We start from the raw sequence: 15,617 nt of genomic DNA on the forward strand, positions 1-15,617 counted from the left end.
GAAGATGCAGCCAGCAGGCCTGTAGCTACAATGTCCGTAGGCTTTGCTTGCCTACCACTAGTTCATGGAAGCTCACTGCCACGTGAGACAGTTCATTCGCTGGTAGCAGTGGCTTTGGTAGTTGGCAGCTTCTGTGTTGGTACGGAGTGTAACACTGGGTGGGGGTGACTCAGGGTTTGCCATCTTAAGAGTGTGTTTAGGAGGAGAGGCATTTGCAGGAGCCCCCTGCCTTCCTGAAGTGTGAGTCTTCTGCCTCTGCACCTGAAGCTTGCATGCTGCGCCCTGGATTGATCTTACCTGACCCCTCTGCCAGTCCGGGGCTGGGAGCCGGGTGCACAGATTCCCAGCCTGGAGCCGGGCACAGGATGAGCCCTTGTCCAACCCCCTCCGGGGACCTCTCTCCTGCTGTCAGAAGCCGCACCAGGGAGATTCACAACCAACAGGGCGGCCTCGGACTAGATGTGGCCTTGCAGAAGTAAGGGGCCCAGTGTCTAACCAGATACTGGAAATCGGCTCTCAGGTCTTCCCTGGAGCCCTTCCGGGCCCAGACAAGGATGATCTGGGTGGTCCCGCGGGTCCCTTCCTGGTCGCCTGGCCAAGAGCAAAGACTCCAGAACCCCCTAGCGAGGGGGCCCTAGCTTGAGATTTTCCAGACCGTAGGGGTGGGGTTGGGGGGTAAATCTTTAACTAGCCAGCCGTGGGCCGCCAGGAGCTTTTCCGGATGGATGGTCGCCTGGGACCCGGGGGCGGGAGGTGGGGGTAAGGTGTGTGTGGCCAGTCTCGGGCTGCAGGAGAAGGGGAGGATTGGCGAGGAGAGACAGGAGACTGGGGCGGAGCCAAGGCCGTGCTCAGAGCGGGACATGGAGGAACGTGGATCTCCCGACGGGTAAGCCGAGCTTCTGGAAGGTCGGGGAGCCCTGCACGCCGCTCGCAGTGGCAGCGGGGCAGGGACACGGTATGGCGCCTCCTATTGCTACCACAGAGACCCTGCACGGAGCCTGGAGCAAGGGCCAGAGGGGCAGGAAACGCCCATCCAAGTGGTGCTCAGGTGGGCAGAAAGGGGTTGGAGAAACCCGGGCGAGGATGGGACCGATGGCGACGTCAGGCGGGATCATCTGGCCTTCGCTTGGATCCCAGGGTGCGCCCCATGAGCAAGGCTGAGCTGCGTCGAGGGGAGCAGAGCGCACTGCACTGCTCGGGGACCCGCACTTTGCAGGTGAGGAACTCGCACCTCCCCAACAGCCCAAGCAGAGGTCGCCGGGACCCTCAAGCGTCCCTCCCTTAGGCTCCTCCCTCCCCCAACCCGCCCGGCCTTCCCTTCGTGCCCCGCCCCCCGCCGCTCCCCAGGTGAGCCCCCCGGGCGGCGGCCCCGACGTGGCGTTCCGCTTCGGCGCCGTGCTGGACGGGGCGCGCACGCAGGAGGACGTGTTCCGGGCGTGCGGCGTGCGGCGCCTGGGCGAGCTGGCCCTGCGCGGGTGAGTGGGGCGGGCTCCGCCCGGGTCGCGCCCAGCCCAGCCCAGCCCAGCCCAGCCCAGCGCAGCCGCCCTGGTCCCACCGCGCCCCTGCCGCCCTCAGCTTCTCCTGCACCGTCTTCACTTTCGGCCAGACCGGCTCCGGGAAGACCTACACGCTGACCGGACCTCCTCCCCAGGTGGGCCGGGCACCAGCGACCCCCTTGCCAGGGTCCCCGCAAATGATGGGCTTCTTTTATTTTCCGGCCACGACGCTGAGGCTCCAAGGAAAGGCACTCACACAGTTTGGCGCCTTACTAGCTATTAGTTTCTTCCTCTAAATGGAAGTGACTACACTGACAGTGAGGATTAAATGAGATATTTATATGGGACATTGGCACGGTTCCTGGCGTGCTGTAAGTGCCCCAAATAGAGGGTAATTTATAACACTGCTACTGCAGCGGCCTACACGGCAGCAGGCCCAGCTAACTTCGTCTTCAGGGGGAGGGGGTGCCTGTGCCCCCCAGCTTGGCTGGCATCATGCAGAGGACCTTCGCCTGGCTGTTGGACCGCGTGCAGCACCTGGGTGCCCAGGTCACCCTGCGCGCCTCCTACCTGGAGATCTACAATGAGCAGGTAAGGGGTGGAGGAGGAGGGCGGGCCCCTGAAGTGCGGGGGCAGGCTGGAGGGCCAAAGCGGAGGTGGAGATCCTTGTCCAGAAGGCCTAGGGCTAGATGGAGCTGGATTCAGAGCGAGTCTTTACCTGCACCTCCTCCTCCAGGTTCGGGACTTGCTGAGTGCCGGGTCTCCCCGGCCCCTCCCTGTTCGCTGGAACAAGACTCGGGGCTTCTATGTGGAGCAGCTGCGGGTGGTGGAAATTGGGGGTCTGGAGGCCCTGATGGAACTTCTGCAGATGGGTGCGGCTCCTTCAGGGAAGCTGTGGGGTGTGGGTGCCCTCACTGACTGAGGCCTGGAGCCCAGGAAGGAGCTGGGGCTTCACAAATGTCTTGGTGAAGAACTGGCAAACGTGCAATTTAAAGACAGGGCCCACGGCTGCTGGCCTCAGTCCCCAGCCTGTCTCCAGGGTTGGCCACTTGTGCCCTCTGAGCCAGCTTTTTTTGGTTCCATGTCACCTCCCACCCCGCCACTTTCTTTGTCAGCTCCAAGTTCCTCCCTTCCAACCCCTCTCTGTGCTTCAGGCAGGCCACTTATCTTTTGTCTCCTGATGCCCTGATGCCCTGAGGGCAAAGGTCATACCTCTGAGCGCACCCTATAAACCCCTTCCCTTCCAGCCTTACTCATTCCTCCAGTTTACTGAGCAGCTGCGGCTCTGGATTCTGTGCTGCTGCTCCTCTCAGCGGATCCCCTGCCTCAGTTTTCTCCCTCTTCCCACATGGCAACAGGAGAGATGTTTAGGAGAGAGAATCTGGCTGTCTTGTGCTGCCCTCTGCCCGTCACCCTGGCATCTGACTTGTAGACCTGCCAAGTCAACACTACCTCCTGTCTCTGGGCTTCTGCTCTGCCACCTCTCCACCCCCCCCACCCCTCACCTCTACCCCCCTACTCTCCTACCCCCAACCCCCACCACACCCAGCCCCCACTCATCCCCCACTCCACCCCCCCATCCAGCCCCCACCCCCCGGCCCCCAAGCCTTTGCTCCCTTTTCATTTCACAGTGCTGCAGCTCCTGATGTTTCCCTCCAGGTCTCAGCAGGAGGAGGAGCTCTGCTCACACTCTCAACCAGGCCTCCAGCCGCAGCCATGCACTGCTCACGCTGTACATCAGCCGCCCCAGGGTGAGTGCCCAGTGCCACCCAGCAAGGGTCTGCTGCCGCTGGGAACTCTTGACTTTGTGACTGCAGTGGGGACAGTCCTTCCCAAGTCCCCATCAAGCCCTGTGCCCCAGCCGCAGAAGAAGTCTCCTTCGGACCCAGGGGAGTTCCCTGCTGCTGGGAAGCTGTGCTTTGTGGACCTGGCTGGCAGTGAGAAGGTGGCGACCACAGGATCCCGTGGGGAGCTGATGCTTGAGGCCAACAGCATCAACCGCAGCCTGCTGGCCCTGAGTAAGACCTGAAACAACACATCAGGTTCCTGCAGCCCTGTGCCTGACCTGTAGCTGACCACAGCAGGGCCCAGGGGCACTGCAGTGTGTAGGTGATGGCAGTGGTCCAGGAGCCACAGGCCTCATCTGACCCTGACTCAGCTGCTGCCCTCCCATCCCCATGCAGCACACTGCCACTCCTTCACATGCTGTAAGTTTCATCCTAACTCAGGAGGTAGGAACACCACTGCAGAGAGGGACCTCTCACGCACGACATTCAGCCTGTCCCCCTGTCCTTGGGAAGACTGAGGCCCAGAACGGAGAAGGGCAGGGACCTGGGTTCCACCCCAGATTATCAGACTGAGATCTGAAGATCTGTGTCAGGCGAGGGTGCTGCTCCTTTCCATTGAGCCATTGGTTAGAAGTTCCCTAAGCCCCTGCTCAGTGCCAGGCCTTGCACTAGACATAGGGGTTGGGGTGGACAGGATCAGCTGTGCCCCCTGAAGATGCTGAGGCGGGTGGTGAACACCAGTGAGTGGGTGAGGCGAGCATGCAGACAGACAGGTGTAGAAGAGTCACCTGGACCTGATGGCTATGCCAGCCCTGCAGTGTTCCAGCGAGATGGCCTTGGACAAGTGCTATAACCTTCGTGGCCTTGCTGTGTCCCTGCCAGGTCACTGCATCTCCTTGCTGCTGGATCCACAGCGGAAGCAGAACCACATCCCTTTCCGGGACAGCAAGCTCACCAAGTTGCTGGCAGACTCACTAGGGGGTCGGGGAGTCACCCTCATGGTACCCAAGGGGATACTGCAGGGAGGGTATGGTGGCTCTTGAGAGAAGCACTCAGGGGGCCTCCTCCCCAGGTGGCCTGCGTGTCCCCCTCTGCCCAGTGCCTTCCTGAGACTCTCAGCACCCTACGATATGCAAGCCGGGCTCAGCGAGTCACCACTCGGCCACAGGTTCCCAAGGTGAATAGAAGGATATTTGGGCAGGGGACAGAAAAGGGACTGTGGTCTCTGTTCAGAGCCTGAGCTGGCACCATGGTTAAAGTCTGGGACTGTGTCTGAGTTGGGATCTGGGTTGGAATCCTAGAAATGGTGTAACTGTGGTTGAATGGGAGGGGTCGAAGTCCCAGCCAAGGGATGATGTGGTTCCAGCAAGCTGCTGCTGCAGATGGATGCAAGGCCGGCCAGTGAGGCATGAGTTGGATTTTAGATGCCCTTCACTGCGCAGTTCCCACGCAGTTCTCAGCTTGTGCTGCCCTGGTCCTCTTTTCTGCAGCCCCCACGTCTGGAATCCGAAATGCTGCAGCTCCAGGAGGAGAACCGCCTGCAGCGCTGCCAGGTGGACCGAATGGAGCCCAGTGGTATGCACCCCCTGGAGACAAGGCGAGGTAAGGATGGGTTCCCCAGCTTCTGTGGATCCAGCCACCTCTTGCTTTCCCTTAGCCCCCGGGCTCCATGGGGCGCGGGCCTCCTGGGCCCAGCGGAACCTCTATGGGATGCTTCAGGAGTTCATGCTGGAGAACGAGAGGCTCAGGTAGGGCCCAGTACACAGCCTGGGGACTCTGTCCCCACCTATCCCCGCTGCTGTTTGGGCCAAGGTGCCCTGCTTTCCTGCTCCGTGGGTCCCCTTGTCACCTTCCTGGGGAGGCAGTCTCCTGCAGTGAGGAGAGGCTGACTGGCATGCCAGCAGCCCTGCCTCCTGTCACCCCCTGGGGCTCACTGTTCCCAGGAAGGAAATGAATCAGCTGCAGAGGAGCCGGGACCTGGCCTTGCGTGAGCAGCAGGTCCTCACCCAGCAGGTCCAGGAGCTGGAGAGGTGAGCAGGCCTCAGACAGAGGTTGCGGGCCAGGGGGTGTCATGGTGGGTAAGCATCTGACCTCTGAATCCCAACCACCCAGGTCTGCCGTATCCTGGTAGTGTCACCTCGGGCTGACCATTTGGGTCCTCACTCCCTGGGCTTCCCCCTTCTGTGACATGGGGGTCTTGGCTTGCCCACTTCATGGGGTTCTTTAAAGCCTGGAGAGCATGAGTTCGTTTGTGGCCCATGGGAACGGGGCCAAGGCTGGCACAGAGCAGGCGCTGCAGGAGTCACTGTTGGAAAGGGGACCTGGAGACCAGCCTAGGGCTTGGGGGCAGCAGGCATAGGCTCGCTCTTCCTCCCAGGCGCCTCCTCTCTGCCTGCTCCATTTGTCCCGGCCCTGCTGTCACCACACCGTGGCCCTGCTTGATGCTGCCAGCTGCCCCCTGCCACGTGAGTCCCACCACCCAACCTAGAGGGTAACGGGCTGGGATGTCACAGAGCCACTGAAGCACCCTCTTGCAGGCCTTGCCACCTCTCTGCTCCTGGCCATGCTGCCACCTCTGCCCCCTGTGCCAGTCACCCCTGGCCCACTGGGCATGTCCGCAGAGGGAGGGCCACCTGCCACAGGTAGGAAGGGCCAAGGTGGAGGCAAAGGGAAGTGGGGATTTGATGTGAGGCTCAGCAAGGGAAACCAGGGTTTCATGGTGGAAGATACGGGTGAAGGGCTGGCTGGGGCTCCCTCTGCACAGGGTGTAAGATGCCTAGTCTCAGGAAAGGGCATTGAAGGAGCCATAGAGGAAGGTGACCAACATCCCTTCGTGCTGCTTGATATTCTTGGTGCCCTGTGGGGGTAAACATGGAGGGTGTAGCTAACACCGGGGAAGTGGAATACCTAGAGCTCAGGCTGGGGTGTCTGACTGTGGGCTTGGTCTTTCCTGCAGATGCTGGACCCCAAGGCCCCAGGTGACATGCCTCTCTCTGCCCGGCCCCCTCCCTGGGCACCTCCATGCAGCCCTGGCTCTGCCAAATGCCCCACAGAAAGGTGGGCCCAGCCCTGGGACACTGGGTCATGAAAAAAAAGGCCTGGGGACAACTAAGGCTCACCTGCTGTCCCCACTCACCTGGCCCAGGAACCATGGCAGCTGGACACAGACCGCAGTGTTGGCAGAGATGCTGACTGGGGAAGAGGTGGTCCCCTCAGCTCCCCCTCTGCCTGTGGGGCCCCCTAACACGCCACCTGTGCTGCGAGGTGAGGGGGGGGTTGGAGGGGCCCTGGTGGGCTACAGGTTTCCTATCTCTGAATAGGGTGGGCTTGAGCAGTGTTTCTAAGATCTTTGCAGATTCCTACTTTAAAATTCTCTTTTTAGAGTGGATGGGATGGCAGGGGAGGGTGGCAGATGGCGTTTGAGCTTCCAGGTGGACCAGGTTGAAGACGGCTCAGAGTATAGGGCTCAAGTCTCTCTGCTTCTCAGGTGGGGCTGGAGTTGCAAACTTGGCCCAGAGGCTGGAGGCCCTCAGACACCAGATTGGCAGCTCCCTGCGATGTGGCCAGAGCCAGCCACCACCCGGAGAGGGCTCTGGGAACCCGGACCACATCCTTCCTCCCCACTGAAGCCACAGTGGGACCCAAGGCTGCGCATGCCCTGGGCCAGCTCTGTGCTCTCGAGTTCTTTCTCCCAACGTGTGGAGGGACTGGCCACCACCACTGGCCCTGAGCTGGGCAGAGGACACATCTGAGGTGGGAGCCCTGGGTTTGGGCTATTCAGGGAGAAAGGGCCAGCCTTCCCCAGCCTGGAGAAAACAGGCAGTGGGTAACAGAATGCGTGAATAAAGACAGGTGTTAACTCCAATTCTCCGGTGCCTGTCACCTCTGCAAGAGTGGAGGGGACCTTGAGAGGATCCGGAGGAAGCACAGTGTGTGGACCCCTTCTGCTCTGCAGTGTCCTAGGCTCCCCTTTGATTATTAGACAAGTTTTAATCGAGCAACTACAGTGTCCACTGGTGGGCAGGGTGGGGCAGGGTGGTGAGCACCAAAGTGAAAAAGCTCACTGATTGACTTGAGCTGGGACAGGGGAGTGGTCCAGGGTCCCTCACTCTGTGCCAACTGCGTGTGTCCTGGAGGGCTTAAGAGACTCAGCTTTGTGTGCCTCAGGTCTATGAGGGGACCCCAGGAGGCCCCTGCACAGTCCTGGACTGATTCTGGCCTCAAGTCCCTGAAATAGGGGACATAGCTCCTGTTCCTTCCAGGTCCAGTGAGGGTGAAGAGTGTGAGGAACATTATGGTCCTTGGTATGAGTCCCCAACAGGATGATCACAGTTCAGACACCACGTGAGAAACTGGGAATGGCAGGGGCAGTATCTCATGAGAGAAAGCCATCAGGCCAACCTAACTCTCCTAACTATTCGGGGAAACTGAGACCCATTATTCATTTATCCATCCGTCCGTCTGTCCATCCAATACCACTGCCCCTGTCTGCAGATCAGGCTGTTAGGAGTAAGTAAAACCAACAAGAAAGAAGGTGGTTTTGCCCAGGAAGCACACAGACTGGTGGGGATAAACAGTTACAAGTTTGCAAGTGATTTACAAGTGCTTCAGTGGGCAAGTGGGACTTGTGGCTGTACAAGGTGGGAGTCGCCCAAACAGAAATTGTGAAAGGGTCACGGAGGCCTTCAAGGAAGCCCTGAATGCTGGGAGGCAGCAGCCAGCAGCCCAGGAAAGATGGGCAGCTGGGAGGCAAAGGCCCAGACATCTCTGAGGTTCCCAGATCTGTGGGTCTGGGAATCGCAGGGCCTTGCTGGTCACATCCAGAGTTTGGGGCAGTAGAGGGCTCTTGAGGAATCACCGGCTTAGGTTTGCATTTAGATCATGCTGGCCGTGTATGGGAAGGAATATGACTAGGGGTGAGTGAGGGTGCGGGACCACTGAAGAGACGAGAACGGAGACGCCTTGGCCAGGAGTACTTGAGCCAAGGTGGGCAAGCCCCAGACAGGCCAGCTGTCACATGGCCTGGGGGGGGGGATCCGAGGAGGAGGATCAAGTCAGCCATCCCGGAGCTGCTGGAGACTTTGGGGAGCCCAAGGCTGAGGTAGGGAGGTCCCAGCTACATGTAGAGTCTTCCCATCTCTGAAGTAGGCTGGACCTGACCAGCTCAGGGAAGACTTGGTGCTGTGCCATCCGGCATTCTGCAAAGTAGCCTTGAGATTTGTCTCCAAATCATGCAGCAAGGACCAACCGGGCCAGCCAACACAAGCCCCAGGGCCAGGTACTGGGAGGTATGCCTTGTAGTAGGGTGTTAGGGGTGCTCAGAGTGGCCATGGTATTTGTGGAAGGCCAGGAAGAGGCAGCCCAGAACCAGAGGGTGATGCCAGGTACAGGAAGGTGGGTGTGGCAGGGCAGGAGGCAGCTAAACCGGCGGATTAACCACACAGGTTCCAGGCCTGGCTTCATCACGTATCCATGAGTGACTCTGGGCAAGTGATGTCACTGCTCTGAGCCTGAGCTTCTCATGTTCAAATGTGCCCATCGATTGGTTTCCTTTACAGAGCAGTCATGGGGTGAGACTCCCTGAGGTTTAGAAAGCATCTTGCATGTGGCTTTGCCTATTGCAGAGAATTTAGCCAAAAGCAGCTTTCAGTGAACACAGTTTGATGGAATCAAGAGTGCAGAATTCAACACAATCTGTGCTCATTAAACACATAGCCACAGGGAGCCTGCTGTGAGCTCAGAGGTGGTGTTTATGCAGATCCCCAAAGCGGGAGAGAACCCAGTTTACATCATCACATCCCTTTTCCCAGTCGCTTTTGGATGCCACCTCAGTATGGGGGTCTCTGCAGGGCCATAGCTGGGCTCGTTCCACTCCCCGATACTTTTCACACTGCCGCATCCCTGCTTGCTGGGAGGTCCACAGGCTCAGAGCGGGAGGGGGGGCAGCTGGCATGGAGCGTGAGAGTTCTGAGCTGCAGTAAAGTATGGATGGGGACCACCCAGGGGCACTGGCCACTGCTTTTCCTGATGGCCCTGGAGCCTTAGTTCCATGCTCCAGCTCAGCAAAATCTCCACTTCCTTTCCTCGGAGTTATGGGACTCTCAGGCATTGAGTTCCACCAAACTGTCTCACGAGCCATTTGCAGCCCTGTGCATCAGCATCCCCCTTCTAGGGGCCCGGAACCCAGGGGCCACCACAGGACTCCTGAACTGGGTGAAGATTTCAGCTCCATTCAACACTCACTATGAAACTGCCTCTTAAGGATAGTGTTTCTGGAACGCCAAGAGCCATAGCTCTTCTGCAGACTGCTGGAATGTGGGGGCTGAGGCAGTGGCTCTTAAACACTTCAAACTGAAAAGAAGGTCTCTGGTACCTTGGAGTACTGGAATGATAAAAGCTCTTGGAAGTGCTGAAGCATTAGGAATTTCCCAGAAATTCAAATGCCAGCGGGAATTGTAAAATATGGTCTAGAAGTTGGAAGGGATTCTGTGCAATCTTCAGGGGATGGAGTGTGTGCTGAGGGGAAACTCCCAGACTTGGGAAGGCCATCTGTGAGCTGGCCTCCTAGAATGCTGGTGAATCTCAAGCCACCTGGATGTCTAGAGCGCTAGTTGAGTTCTCCAGACTCTTGGGGATGCCAGGTTTTAGCCAGTAGAGTGGGGCACCACAGAAAACATGCACTAGAAGGGTGCAACTAGTTTTGCAAGGAGCGCTCCTGGGGATACTATGTTTACAGGGCTATGAGCTCTTGTCGGGGCCAACCCCCAGAAGGACCTCAGGAGCTGGAGTTCACAGGAGAGTGTGAAGACCGTATGAACCTAAACAGTTCACGGCTTCAGCCCTCCCAGCTCTGAGCCTGCCTTGTTTTCTGTCTGTGTCTTTCTCCCCGGTTGCCTACTGACACGTTTGCCCCAAATTTATATTCAATTCTAGCCCCTTGTGAGATACTTTGTGTTCTCTAAAATGTCTTTTTTTCATTTTCATCTTGGAACCTTGCTGAGGTTCCAAGCGGGCAAGATTGGGTAAATAGGCCCCTTCTTTCCATGAGCCAGGAGCAGTAGCGACCAGAATTTGAGGACAGCTCAGTGCTGTGGTTGGAGACCAGGAGTGGAGGAAAGAAACACAGGATCTAGACCCCTCCACCACAGACCTACTGGGTGAGCCAGACAAGCACCCTGGAGGTCACTGAAGCCCTGGCCACCTAGCAAGGGTGAGCTTTGACTTTGAGGTAGAGACCCCGGAACCTCCATTCTGCGCTGGTCCTGCTGTTTCTCATTCACTGCACAATGACAAGCCCCTCTATAAAGACTGGGCCTCTTCTCACTGGGTATGCATGACACTAGTCTGACCCTGAGCCACTACCCTGTTCTGAAAGAGTTTCCAGCCAGGCAGGGGAAAAGGACAAACAAAGCAACAATTACTGTGCACTAGAAATACAAATAGCGATAATTAGCAAGTTTATCTGGTGCCAAGCACTTGCCACGTGTTAACTCATTTATTTCTCAACTAGTGTTAGTGTTTTCATTTCACAATGAAGAAGGCAAGGCGAGAGGTTGGGAAGTGGCCTGGGGTCACACAGCCAGGAGATGACAGAAGTAGGATTTACACTAGAGTGCTCTGGCTCCTAGAAAGGGCTCTGACCGCCACCCACTGGGACCATAGGGGAGGACAGGTAGAAAAGCAATTTCCCCAAACTCAGGAGCCCATGGGTACAGTGGGGCCCCTCCGCCAAAGTCTCTCCTACCCCACCAGGCTGGATGTAGAGGTGCTTGGATAAAGCAGAGACTTTGCGAGCTCTTTCCCCCCAGGGAGGAAGCTCCACCATCCACAAGACAAAAGAGTTCTTTACCCATTACCCAGTGAAGCAGGCCTCTGCACTCTGACTGGAACCGAGAGGATTAAAAGTGGAGCCTGGGTGACCAGTCCTCGTCTACTGGGCAGGACCCTGGGCAGGGAGGCAGGAGATCAGGTGGTCTCCAGGCTACTCAGTCTCAGGCACCCTGCCCTTTACTAAGCCTCCATCTGCATTTAGCAGCTCTGGGCTCCTGGACAGGCTAGTTAGCCTCTGGACCTCAGTTTCCTCTTTTGCAAAGTGGAGATAAAACTGGTTTTCCTTTAGAGGAGTTAATTGCACCCAGGAGGTGCTATAAGGACTGAAAATGAAGCCTTTAAATTTTGAAAACAGCCTGGCACATGGCCAGCACTAAATACATGTCACTTGTTATCACTGTTATTACTGATGAGCACTCTTGGTGCAAATATTCTGTCATGCCTGTAGTTGATAGGGAGGAAACGTGTCAGTATCTGGACTCCTACAGACCCATGGAGTTAACTGACTGGTGCTGCCTGCTTCTTTCTACAGGGCGCCCCTTCTCACACGGATTCCTCCAGGGAGAGCTGGGGAGGAGTCAGGGAAGAGTCCCTCCCTCCCTTCCAGGGCAACCTGACCAGGAGGATCATTTATCTTTATTGCAAAAAGACATCATATTGTCCTGAGAGTCCACCCTGCCTTGTGGTTTCAGCAAAGAGCACCCCTTTTAAATGTGTGGGGTTATGTCCATTTGATCAGCCAGGAGTTGGGGCAGGAGGGCCTATTTTTAGTGGACAGATAAGACCAGGTTGTAGAGAGTGGGAATATGCCCATGTCTCCTCTCTGTGCCTAGACGGGGTCTTTAGAACATCCTGTGGGAGCCCTTTCCTCATGGTGCACAACGAGGCAAATCCTGGGTTACAAGTTCTGTCCATAGGCAGCCAGATCACAGGAATGCTATGAACGCCCCAAAATGTTCCACTGTCTGAGCTCCTCCTGCAGCCCCAGCCCCTGGCTGCTACAATCAGGAACTCAGACTGACATATCTAAGGGCCCATTACCTGAGCCAAGCTGTCTCCCAGGGGCACAGATGGGGCATGCTTCTTAGGCTTTAGTCTCACACCACGTAGGAGCTCTGAACAATGCCACCTCGCAGAAGAGGTTGCCCAGTTAAGATCAAACAGGCAGGTTGCAGCCATGATTGGACCCCGGATCTCTGTGGGTCTAAAGTCCTGCTCTTGACTATGTGGCTCCTAGCCCAGCACAGAGAGCCAAAGCCAAGGACACAGTAGAACCCGCTCCACGAGGGCTCCTTGCTGTCTAAATTGAGCTGTTCTTGAGTCGTCCAGCCACTGCACCATTTGTTCCTTGCTTGCTGGCAGTATTAAAGGACTCTCTGAGCAGGTTGATTTCCATCTCCCGGTCTCCCCCAGCCACCTTCTCCTCTGGGGTCCTTCTGGGGCCTAACCTAAATTCTCCCTCTAGATCAAAGTCAAGCAGCATTGTCTACTGATGTCCCAGCACAGTGCTGGACCCTCAGGAAGAAGAGAGGGCTGCACTTGGCACGGCAGAGGCCAGGCACACTCTTGGCTGCGGAAAGGAGAAACAGACCCAAATAATGCTCCCCTCTGCCATGAAAAGGCCTGGGAAAGGAAACACCTAACTCCAGGGGTCCTAAAGGAGGCCAGGAGGTCCCGTGAAGATCAGGAGATAGAGCCTGGGACAAGCCCACAGAGCGCCTTGGGTGTCAGGGAAACACATCCGGATCGGCATCACCACTCACTGAGCGGGCGACCTCAGCACTGACCACCAGCTCTCGCAGCCTCAGTTTCCTTACTTGTAATTGGAGTACCAGCCTAGAAGGGGCCTCCCAGAGGGCGCAGGAAGGCATGCTTGCAAAGTGCTCAGCAGAGGACATGGCCAATGTAAGGACTTAATAAAGCCGCAATTCAGGTGACAGTGACCTTTGTGGCCTATAGCAAAGGTAACCCAATATGGAACTCCCTCAGGGACCTTTTTTTTTTTTTTAAAGCCACAACTCATGCTCTCCCGCTGGGCTCTCTCTAGCTCTAGTTCTTTACTGGTGTTTGCTGCAGGCCGCCAGCCTTGTCTGTACAGAATAATGCTGAGCACAAACCCTGCAGTCTTTGTCAAAGCTCTCTCCTGCCCTCTGGTGGACACAGCATGGTCGTGCCTCTGGGGTACGATTCCAGCCACACTGGGGACTCGTGGGGTCCAAGTGCTCACTGTGAAGCCCTTTCCCAAGGTTCATCTTTCACTCTTCATTTCCGCCACGACAGACGTGGGCTAGAAGTGGAGGCCAAGGCCAGTGAGGGAGAGTCTGCCCCGTGGTCACAGCAAGTCATGAGCACTGAACTCGAGTCTCTGGGTGGCCTTTCTCTTTGGGGAGAGTAGCAGAGCCTAGAAGTGAGAGGGCAGGGAAAGCATTCCTTCTCACTGCACCGGTCCCTGTGTCCTGGGCACTATCCACCTCCAGCTTAGCCTCTGTGACCCTGAGAGAGGGCTTGAGGCAAGAGCTCCGGGTCCAGAAGGCAGGTCGCCGCAGTGTTCTACTGGGAAAGGAGACTCGAGGCTCGGCCACAGGCTCTGGCCTGTGTCCTACCCAGCGTCCCGGCCATGCAGCCCCCTGCCCCAGTCCCCGCCTCTTCTCTTTCCAGATCGCCTCTTAGAGAGCTGACCTGCAGCCCACTTCCTTCCCACATCTGCCATGCACTCCAGGTGAGGGCCAAGACGGCCAGCTTTCAGACTCACCCTGGCCACTGCTGTCGCTCAAGCTCCACAGCTATGAATTTGTGGTCGCTGCTTTTTTTTTTTTTTTTTTTTTTTTTGAGACAGAGTCTCACTAAGTTGCCCAACCTGGCTTTGAATTTACGACTCTCCTGCCTCAGCTTCCTAGCCAGAGTGCTGAGGTTGCAGATGTGAACTGCCACAGGCAGCCTGGATTTTTAAATTTATTTTCACATTACCAGACATCTCTGACCATGTGCCCCTTCTGCAGTTGCTGGTATCTGTGCATGAGCTCCTTCTGTCTTGTGGCAGTCCGGCTAGTTCCCACTCTCCAGGTTTGATTGCCTGCCCTGCCAGCCTCCTCTATCACTGTGGCGACCTTCCTGCCTCAGCCTCTCCTCCTCATTCATCTGCCCTTTGAAGAGACCTCAAGCCAGCACCTGGAGGCCCATGCTCCCTGTCCCGCCCCCAGAGCCAGGCACAGAGTGGCCATTTTGGTGACTGAATAAGTGAGCAAATGAATTAACGGTGGGGACAAACCCTAGGTAGGAATCAGGCCTGTCTGTCCCGCCAGGACCACAAGCTGGTTGACCTTGAATGAAATCTGTTCCCTCCTTGAGCCCTGCAGGTTTTCCTCAGCCCTGGGCGCCTCCTAGGGAGGCGCCTCCTCCTGAATGGGAGGGCCTTCTCCCCACCTGGACATGGCCAGGCCATGGTCACTTCCTCTGGACTCCTGGACTCCAGGATCCTTCCTCCCAGACAGCCAGGAAGGAACACAGAGCCAACCCAAGTCAGCAGGCCTGGCATCCTCAGGCCCAGGGTTAATTTTTACCCAGAAGCTCAAAGTTCAGATGGCCTTGGCAGCTTGTCCCACTCTGTTTGCTCGGGTTAATGATCTTGGGAGCACAAACATCCCCACTCCCCCACCCTCCCCCCACCACCCCCACTATCCCCCCTCAGGAAGAGGCTGTGCACTGAATGCTCAGCTCCAGGCCCCAGTGGTTAGGATGGGAGCTGATTCACCTCTGTGGGTGGCAGCTTTCCAGCAGGCCATGGGGTTGACATCTATGATCCTGCAGCCCCTCAGAGTGGGTCAGGTGAAGGGCTCAGTATACAGGGAAGGCCGGTGGACAGTTCAGGTCTTACCTCCACAAACAAGAGTCTTGCTTGAAAAAAAAAAAAAGAGTCTTGCTTGCTCTCTGGGCGGTCAGAATGGGGACTGCTATCTTCATTTTACAGATTAGGAAAGGGGTTGGGAAGCCACTCTTCAATTACTTAGAACACAGAAATAAAGAGGCTCTGGCTTCCAGTTCTTACTTCACACCACTTTCCTGCTACCACCACCAATCAATCCATAAAAGGCTGGGAAAGTCTGTGAGCCCAGTATCTTACTGTCCCAGAAAGCCAAAGCAAGATGCTACATCTAGTGTGTATCAAGGATTTGAGCTCCCTAGCAGCCAAAGCAAAAAGGAGATGTAATCAGTGCCCACACTGTCCGTTATGGAGCAAAGGAAGCACATTGACTTAGGAACAGACGCACACTTGTTCAGATACCAGTGAAAGGAATGCGTCAATCGGTCTGATTTTATTTATTGAGGTACTGACTATATAAGGGATCCCTCAATTTTCACAGAGCAGGAGGCTTGTTCTTGGACCCACCTTAAAAAAAGGACATCCCAGCCCTGGCAAGGAGGCTGCAGTGTGCACAGAATGTTCCCTGCCAGGAGCCAGGAGGAAGGGAGGACAGTAGCTTTCACTTTGGGTGGAGAAAGTGCC

At 56.7% G+C, this 15,617-nt stretch overlaps 1 protein-coding gene across 5 annotated transcripts; it reads left to right on the top strand.

Annotated features, from left to right (window-relative positions):
- Positions 1-723: 723 nt before the first annotated feature.
- Kif12 (kinesin family member 12) lies at positions 724-7,148 on the top strand. 5 transcript variants are annotated; one of them, XR_010051289.1, is made up of 19 exons: positions 725-886; positions 983-1,048; positions 1,138-1,216; positions 1,348-1,475; positions 1,576-1,651; positions 1,953-2,087; positions 2,233-2,368; positions 3,156-3,247; positions 3,358-3,514; positions 4,166-4,284; positions 4,356-4,460; positions 4,774-4,858; positions 4,941-5,031; positions 5,227-5,313; positions 5,661-5,748; positions 5,821-5,925; positions 6,240-6,261; positions 6,429-6,547; positions 6,771-7,148. XR_010051289.1 is itself a non-coding variant. In XM_063260288.1 (19 exons), the coding sequence occupies exons 1-19, from the start codon at positions 861-863 to the stop codon at positions 6,908-6,910; spliced, it is 1,935 nt and encodes a 644-aa protein (XP_063116358.1). In that variant the 5' UTR covers positions 727-860; the 3' UTR covers positions 6,911-7,148. The 5 variants fall into 5 exon arrangements, 3 of the variants coding, with proteins under 3 accessions (XP_063116362.1, XP_063116358.1, XP_063116381.1); XM_063260288.1 differs by having other exon boundaries at positions 727-886; positions 6,240-6,340; XR_010051290.1 differs by lacking the exon at positions 5,821-5,925 and having other exon boundaries at positions 724-886.
- The last annotated feature ends 8,469 nt before the right edge of the window (positions 7,149-15,617 follow it).

This window comes from Cavia porcellus, unplaced genomic scaffold (genome assembly GCF_034190915.1).
Source record: "Cavia porcellus strain 051 isolate PalLab524CR breed Dunkin Hartley unplaced genomic scaffold, mCavPor4.1 scaffold_1, whole genome shotgun sequence".
NCBI classification, from domain to species: Eukaryota; Metazoa; Chordata; class Mammalia; order Rodentia; family Caviidae; genus Cavia; species Cavia porcellus.

What these genes read in the sequence shown, in the direction of transcription:
- Kif12 (XM_063260292.1), top strand. Translation starts at nt 726, where the DNA reads ATGGTCGCCTGGGACCCGGGGGCGGGAGGTGGGGGTAAGGTGTGTGTG. An exon ending in GTCGGGGAGTCACCCTCATG is followed by an intron (nt 4,285 to 4,355) that starts GTACCCAAGGGG and finishes CCTCCTCCCCAG; the next exon opens with GTGGCCTGCGTGTCCCCCTC. An exon ending in GCCAAATGCCCCACAGAAAG is followed by an intron (nt 6,341 to 6,428) that starts GTGGGCCCAGCC and finishes CACCTGGCCCAG; the next exon opens with GAACCATGGCAGCTGGACAC.